The 8,588-nt window shown below is 41.8% G+C and overlaps 1 protein-coding gene across 3 annotated transcripts in view; it reads left to right on the forward strand.

The window, feature by feature from the left end:
* DCLK1 (doublecortin like kinase 1) overlaps positions 1-5,592 on the forward strand; it is a 345,430-nt gene extending 339,838 nt beyond the window's left edge. For all 3 annotated transcript variants that reach the window (XM_081551840.1, XM_081551841.1, XM_081551839.1), the window contains exon 17: positions 1,909-5,592. In XM_081551840.1, coding sequence (XP_081407966.1) covers positions 1,909-2,073 — 165 coding nt within the window. In that variant the 3' untranslated portion in view covers positions 2,074-5,592. The remainder of the gene's footprint in view (positions 1-1,908) is intronic.
* The last annotated feature ends 2,996 nt before the right edge of the window (positions 5,593-8,588 follow it).

Here is an 8,588-nt window from a genome sequence, read left to right on the forward strand (position 1 = left end):
GTAAATGGTTCCCACAACCAGCAGTGGACTGAGGAGGACTCCAAATTTCTGAGTCGAAACCCAACATGCAATTTTCTCGGCAACACCGGGAACCTCAGTCTGCTAGTCAGTATTCAGTTTGATGCCAAGTGATTTTTTTCTTTCTCAAGAAGGTAGAAATAGAAATATTTTTTATTACCAAGAGAAGAGTTTATATTACTCTTGAATTAACTACAGGGTGGTGTTTATGTATGTCAGACTAAATAGACTCCTGCTTTTTTATGTTCAGCTCTACACAAACAGAACATTTTCACTTTGCTTTCAAAGCAAAATGCCATGTGTTGTAACTTTACAATGTTTTAAATAAAGTTAGGAATTTAGGTTTATGATGCTGAAAAATATCACAAAATCGGCGGGTATAAGACTAAGAGCTATGTACGTGAGGGCCCTTAAAAGTTCAACAGGTCGGTGAATCAAAGGTAGACGTTTCAACACACCAGTTATTGAATTATTGTATTAACAATCCAGTGAAACTAGAAGTGAATTATTAAAGTTTATCTTCCTCATTGATTTGTAACACTGTTATTCAATGTGTGGGTAGTTTTTAAAGTTGAGCAGTTCAGCCTAACGAAGCCATTGACTGTACTGGTTCTACACACTGCCTCTCTTTCTCTCTTTATTACTTCATTTTCTAACTTTGATTGCCCCGTTTTAGATCTAAGATTGCTCTAATGCTACACTGCAATTGTTTGAGGGGCTTGGTTTTCACTTTGTTCTCAGAACCCGGCTGGCTATAAATTTATCTCTGTTCTTTGAAGAAGTTAACAGTAAATTTCCAAGAGGAAAAATGGTAGTATATATCCCTATAGAGGAAAAGTAATCTCTTAAAAGCAGAATAACCTCCAGGCTACATCCTTTTAAAGAGGGACTTTCAAACAAGGATGCCTTCAAACTTTTATGTGTGTTCTGTATTTTTCTTCAGGCTTTGTACCTGCCCTCCTGCTCTGTGTAAGGTTTCCCTGTAATGAGTCATCCTGCTCACACCCATTAAATCTGTAATGAAGCCATGCCCTTCCCAATCCTGATGTCATAATAACTTCCAGAGAACATCCTGGAGACGATCCAAGGTTTCCTCAGGAAAAGGAGGCAGAGGGCCCAGGGCCCAGGAGTTGGAATCCCTATGACGCTGAACCTCAGTTCCGTAGATTCCCATGTACTACAATGAAAATGAACTTGGTCGAGGGAAATCCATGGGAAGGTTTCCATCAGGTTTAATTGCATTCAGAGCAGTTTTCAACGCCAGGCGCTGGTTCATTCAAATTAAACCCACCCTTCCCACACTCCCTCATCAACAGATAATAAGATCATTTCGAATGAGGAGGTGCTAAAATAACAGGATGAGCTTGTGGCTCTGTTTCCGTGTCTGACAACTTCATCACCTCTCAGCTTTTATTATACAGCTGCCTGGAGCTGCATGTTGATGAACGAGGCACTGGGCGGTGTCCTCGAATGTCAGACGCACAAGCCCTGGGCTCCCGTTTACCGGTGGGGCCGGGGGAAGGGGGAGGTCTCTGGATAGGCTGGGAGCAACCAAGGGTCATAGATGTGGAGCTCAGGGAGGTCTGGGGAGGGCGGGCGAGAGGCTGAACCCCCACATCATCCATCCTGCCTGTGCCGCGATGTCAGGACAAGGGGCTCTCAGGAGCTGCGTCTGGGGGAACAGAGGGCACCCCAGCAGTGGTGACTGTGGGCGCCATACGTGAGCCAGTGTGGACGGTTAACTTTAGCCAGCATATTTTTCTGACCTTAGGAAGTTCCAGAAAGTGTCGTGTGTTTGTATGCCTGTGTCTGTGTGTGTGTGTGTGTGTGTGTGTGTTTGCCATTTCCTTCGGCCTAATTGTCCTCTTTCTCATTTTATGCCCCTGCTAGACCACCGCTCTTGATAAGGAGAGGCAGGTTTTCCGACGAAGACGCAACCCGGATGTGAGGAGCCGGTACAAGGCCCAGCCAGCTCCACCGGAACTCAACTCGGAGTCGGAAGACTACTCGCCGAGCTCCTCCGAGACTGTTCGCTCCCCAAACTCGCCCTTTTAATAAGACCCTTTTACTCGAAGTCCTAGCTTAACCCTTTGAGACTCTGAGGTTCCCCCCACCCCCACCCCCACCCCCCACCCCCAAATTCATGTCAAACAGTTTCATCTGATCTACCTAGCACTCAATGCTTGAATGGCCGAGCAGAACAGTGTGTTTTTCTGGTATCCTTGTAGCGATTTCCCTTTTGCTGAATGAGACTGTGACGCGTTGTTGGTGAAGATGACAACTTGCTGCTAATTGGGTCCTCAAAGGGTTAAGGCTATTTTGCGACTTTTAAAACGTAGAAGCAATGAATGTTTTCATCAGTGGAGCTAGGCTCTGCAGTATGTAACATAGCACGTGTTAACCCTCTGAGTGCATGGGATTTTATGGAGAATGCTTGAGGGAATCTTTCAGGCCTCTGGATTTATATGCACATGTTTCTTGATTTTGCTGCAGATTAAGGGGTTATTAGATGCTGAGATGTCCAGACAGGAAGAGTGTCTAGCATGCTGTCTTGCTTGTACTTTTTTGTGGGTTTAGAACATGGCAGGTTTATAACTTAAGCATCAGCGTCCCTTTCCTCTTCACAATCCTATTAAGAAAGGGGCTTTTTAAAAGAAAGAAGTCTAACTGCCAGCTGCCCTGAGTCCTGCATCCCAAGTGGAGGGACTTGGGTCTATGGCCAACAGCCTGACCCAGAATATAGATGGTGGTCCCCCTCCCCTAAATAACCTCCATATGAAAACGTGCTGATGATGCCCCAGAAATGCTGCTTCCACTTCAGCTGCTACTACTGCCAGTGCAGACCCTCAGGAAGTCACCATAGCTTGTCCTGTACTTGGTGAGTCAGGGTCTGCCTGCTCAGTATGAAACATCTACAGGAAAAAAATAAACAAACTGGTGGAAAAGAGCAATAAATTGCCAGGTGCTCTACAGGGCTGGAATGTCAAACAGGAAGAGGCAACAAGACCCTGTTCTTTGTCTCATCTGCTTTTTTCACACAGTTCAGTCTTCAGTGTGAGATCCACACAGAATATGAAGTCCACACACAGGAGAAGCGCCCAGGACTAGGTGCCCAGAGGCAAGTGCTTTGCAAGGTGGCCAAGGAGAAAGCAGAGTGGACCAGCAATCTAGAATATTCTCAAAATGCTTTTTAATGAAATAAACCATCGGTGAGATGATTCCATGTGCACCTTTAGGTTACTTACATATAGTCTCAGGGAGAACAGGATGGGAGACCTAGAGGGTATCCCTGAGGATAAAACTTCCGCTCCCTAGGATGACCTTTATATAGCACTGTCTTTAGCTGTCCAGAGAGAGATGCTATTTTCTTTCTTTGGCCCAAGTCCTGTCCAACAGCTGTATTTTATTCCTGTTTCCAAATCTTTCTCCCTAGCCCCGTGTCTCCCCTGGAGTGTGTTAGGCTTGGAATGGGGGCCTGCAGCAGCCTGTGGTGCTTAGGTGCTTAGGGAAGAGGCTGGCCGGAGTGTTTGGCAAGGCGAGGTTTGTCCCAACTCAAATGTCCTCCTAAGGTTTGCTTTGCTCCCTGCCCCGGAAGACAACCATGATGGCTCATGAAATTTGCATCTAGATGGCTGGACAGCACTCATTGTCTCTGCTCTGAGGTATACTTCAACACCTGAAAGTCTTGAAATGTGTGTGTGGCACTTCCACAGACAGTTCTTGACTTTCAGACACAGATCAGTCTTCAGTGACCACCTTTTACTCTTCAACTGATAAACGTATGGTCTCTATTACTATCGATTTAAAAATCACAGCATGCCATGACTTCTGCACCATGGGCCCCCCCCCCCCCCGAGTTTTTGACTCTTTCACATTTAGGTTTATCTCTTCTTTGTTGTCTTGCCATGTAAATATTAGGTCATTTACTGAGAGCACCCCCCACCTTTTTTTTAAAGAGAGTCCTGAAATCTAACACACAACATCACAAAGTAGCACAAATCAGTTGGGTTTTCTGGCAAAGAGGGGGAGGGCAGGACACCAGGAAGGTATGGTGTGTAGGCAGATTCCTTACAGTAAAGTACTCAGAACTGGTCAGAAATTACTGCTTTCTCTAGAACTCTAAAGCAAAGCACTATTCAAAGTAAGACGAAGGAGCAGGTTCCTAGATTGGCCTCAATTATAAATGTGTGAATATGAAGAAAGCCTATGTGCGGAGACTTACCTGAAGTAAAATTGTGGTTTTCCTTGGGCCTCCCTGGTAGCTCAGTTGGGAAAGAATCCGCCTGCAATGCAGGAGACCCTGGTTCAATTCCTGGGTCAGGAAGATCCCCTGGAGAAGGGATAGGCTACCCATTACAGTATTCTTGGGCTTCCCTTGAGGCTCAGCTGGGAAAGAATCCACCCACGATGCGGGAGACCTGGGTTTGATCCCTGGGTTGGTAAGATCCACTGGAGAAGGGAAAGGCTACCCATTCTAGTATTCTGGCCTGGAGAATTCCATGGACTATATAGTCCATGGGGTCACAAAGAGTTGGACATGACTGAGCAACTTTGACTTCACTTCACTTTCTCTGAATTCCTGCTTTTCCCGTGGGCGTTGCGTGTATGCCAGCATCTCGCGTACACACCTTCCAGTGCATGGCTCGGGCCTCTTTCACCCAAGTCTTGAAGGACTGTGGACCATGTAAAGCTGTGGCGTGTTTCCCATAACACTGCAGAGGGGCCGCTCGGAAGAATGCAGGGCCGTTCAGCATGGGGATCCCAGCGCATCGCTGCAGAATTTGAGTGATCTATGCTGAATAAACAGTGGAATGTGACCTGTCAAGTAGAAATATTGAGTAATCAGATGGAATGCAATCTTTTCAGCACTAAGCTATCGAGATCCTGAATGTCAGAGATGTACTCAGAGGGTTAACAGACAAGCACAAGGCATGCTGATTACGTGGGTGTACCCAGACTGCTTTTGCTTTTTAGCCAGTGCTAATTTTTTTCACGACATTCTTGGGATAGTTCAAGTTTGAAATAATTAAGTGGTGGTGTTCTTTAAGGAATTTCTATAACCAAATTGATCTTATTTTTTATTTCACTTTATTAGAGAATAAATATGTACCATTATGGCAGTGTATCTCTGTACGTATCAATTTAATCATTGCCACAGGTGTCCCCATATTTTTCTTTTCTATGTATTTAATATAGCTTTTATGGTGGTGGCCTGGTGATGGGGACTGTCTTTCCTCTATTGATACATGACCAACCATATGGTATTTTCAAGGGGAATTTTAAGATTCATTTTTGTTTCAGTTTGGTAGTAGACTAGTTAAGGAAAAACTCTTTCATTACTTGCATCATGTAAACCATCTCTGTAGATGAAAACCATTCATATTGATGAACACATTTTTTTTTCTCAGCACTGTAGCAGAAACCGTTTATTCTCATAATCAATGCATATATCATTAGAAGAAAAAGTAAGATTTCGGTCATTGAAAATGTTTTTTCTGTAGCCCTCATCTGATTTTACACGTGGTGCATACTAAAATAAGCAGAGAAAAAAATGCAAATAAACTACTGAAAATGCTTGGTGTTCTGTATTCAGTGAGACCTTCCTAGAACCTGCTCAGCACCCACATGGGTGGTGCTTAACAGGCCCATCAGATATTGTTGAAAGAAAGCAATATATCCATGAATGAAGGCTAAAATTGCAATCCTTTACCCTTTGAGGCATATTTCAGTTGGGAAAAAAAGAAAAATTGGCTTAGCTGAGAGGGTCATGGAGCTACCGTGTGACCAAGGCTCACACACATTAAATCATGGTTGTCTGCTGGCCAGTGGTGCCCATTACACAACTCTGTCCCGTGCTGAAGGGCAATTGTGCTTGAGGGAGAGCTTTCTTCATATTATTGTGTTGCCCGATAGCCCTTCTCTGGGTCAGGATCTGTCAGCATTTCCATGATAAACTTCTGATTTCAAAGGTTTTTAATTTGATCATAAAAAGGTGCCCCAGGCTGAAGTTTGCTATAGAGGGCCTGTTCCAAAGAATGAAGGTTCACTGCCTTCTTTTCTCTGCCCAATTCTGCAGAGAAAAGAATAACCAAAAACAAAAAAAGAAAATCTGGTATGTCTCCCCTCCTTCCTTGTAATTTCAGAATTGTGGAAAGCACCAAGATCCAAGATAGTAGTTTAATATAATTATTCATTTGGGTATGGGTTAAAAAAATTAATGAGTCACCTGGCATATATTGTAGATAACATATCTTTTCTATAATTTGTAAATCATTAATTTTTTAAACTTCTACATGATTTGGGAGGGGTGGGGGTGGGAATCCAATCAAAGATTTTTTTTAAAACTTGAAGTTGGTCATTTCAAGGGTTAGCCTTTCCTGTGTGTTGTCTGCCATTTCCATTAGGAGTTTGGGGAAAAAATACTCTCAGACAGACCCTTATTTTGCATGCAGTGATAGAGGGTCAGATATGTGCTTCTTTGGGAGATACGGATTTCTTTATTTAATCAAGTTTCATGAAGCCATTCTAGTCTGTTGGGGAAAACAGTGATTAAAAGCACTTCCAAAATTAACATTTTTGTCAATTCAGATATGATAAGGAGTGCATCAGTGAACACATTTCACAGATTTTTTGGTTTAAAGACAAAAAAAAAACAACGAAACTTGAGAACACATTTGATCACTGCATATGTGCTTTAAAAATTGGCTCAATGGTGCTTATACATGAAACAGTAACAAATGGGGTCCCTAGGACTGTCAGAAGGAATCTTTCATTTGTATGTAATTACATACTTGAGGAGGAGGTGCTTTTAAGGCAGTCTTTCATTTTTTAATCATCTCAAATATGCAACCATCCATCCAGTAACATTAAGGGTCATAAACTGGTGGGAAACAGGAAATTCAGTGTAGAAGCTTAGGATGCCTCTGGGTGAGGTGGTCTTAATTTTCCCCTTTGGTTTTTTTGTGTGTGTTGCTGTTGTCGTTGTTCATGGGCTTCAATGCTGAAGCTATGCGATCATTTTTCAGTGAGTGAGCTTCTAACTGGCAGGTGTTTTGATCACGGGGTTTGCAATCTCTTGCCCTTGGAGACAAGTGAGGGCTCTAGTTTCATTCTTTTCCATAAAGAAAGTGCAATCTCTGTAATTAAACCCTACCTGTAAATTTCCTCGACATTCTTTTTTGGTCCACTGACATGAGACCCTTAATGTTGCTTCAGTGTAAAATTGTATATTTTTGTCTGTGATATACTTTATTAACTTAAAGTAAATAATAGTTCTAAAAGCCTTCACTGTTGGTATTAAGAGAAAGTAGGGTTTTAAAAGTAATGATAAAGATGCTATAATGTCAATTCATTCCAGTCCAATTGAATGTGGTAAGAAAAAGACCTTGAATAGTTCTCTAGGGACAATTTCTCACTGGCCATTGACATTAATCTTTGATGTATTCTTAGAAAAAAATAAAAAGAAATTGAAACCAGTCCAAGGTTAGAGTCATATCCTTGATAACTATTTTTTTTTTAATTTTATTAGAAAATTAATAATAGTCTTTTTCATTCTGGGTGAAAGAAAATTATTAAAGGATTAGTTGAGTGTGAAATTAAATAGGATTTTGCTCATGCATACTGAAAAGGTGGGCTCAGAACTTGATGCATTTAAACAAGTTTCTGAAAGGTTTCAATTTGGTGCAAGAAAAAAAATTCAATGTTTCCTTTGAAAATACTGAATTTATCAATTGCTGCATGGATCAGATGGCACAGGTTAATCTTTGATTTTCAGAATCTTAATGAAGTAACTATCAAACAATTTGTATCTATGATTAAAGCTGGAATGAGATCTGATTTTTTTCCTAATCTCTCAGTTTAAGCTAATAAATGTAGGTTAATGTGGATGAAATCATCTGTGATATATTATGTTCATTTATCAACTGAGCTTTTTTGATGTTGCCTGTTTTTATGTAAAACATGTTCTTAAAGGTTAATAAAAGAATAGTACTTGGTGTATGAACTACTACGTAATACCCGAGCTCCAATGTCCACTCCTCAGTTCACTCTGCCATAATGGAGTAAAATTTCATTTTAGTTCAGTTCATAATTGACACATTCAGTCCACGAAGGAATAACCCAGCTGTGTTCTTGGGGGGAGTTCTCTCTATGCAAGGCTTTAAAAATTAGTCATGCGGTCAGAGTGTAGCTTTCCCACATGTCCTTCGTAGCAGAGTGTCTATTTCATGGGCATAATTCAAAAACAACTATTCCAAAAATGTCCCTTTTCATATATTACCTTCCCGCCTGGGCCAGTGACTCAGATAATCACAAAGAAATCAAATACCATTCAGCCTGATTTTATCCTTTCACCTATCTGCCCCATCTCTCCAGAGAAGAGTGTTGTTTTATCCGCTACCCTGTAATTAGCTGCCGTTTTTTTTTATAGTGATGTCCCATTAGGCAACCCGTGTGCGATATTGACCTGAGAGAAAATTGCAAAATTGTACAGCAGAATCAAGTTCTTTCCTATGTGAGTTTTTCAGAGCTAGGAGATTGAAAAGTCGGCCAGCAAAAGTGACTGCAGGTCC

This window comes from Giraffa tippelskirchi, chromosome 12 (assembly GCF_054371585.1).
Source record: "Giraffa tippelskirchi isolate mGirTip1 chromosome 12, T2T-mGirTip1v1.2.pri, whole genome shotgun sequence".
Taxonomy (NCBI): domain Eukaryota; kingdom Metazoa; phylum Chordata; class Mammalia; order Artiodactyla; family Giraffidae; genus Giraffa; species Giraffa tippelskirchi.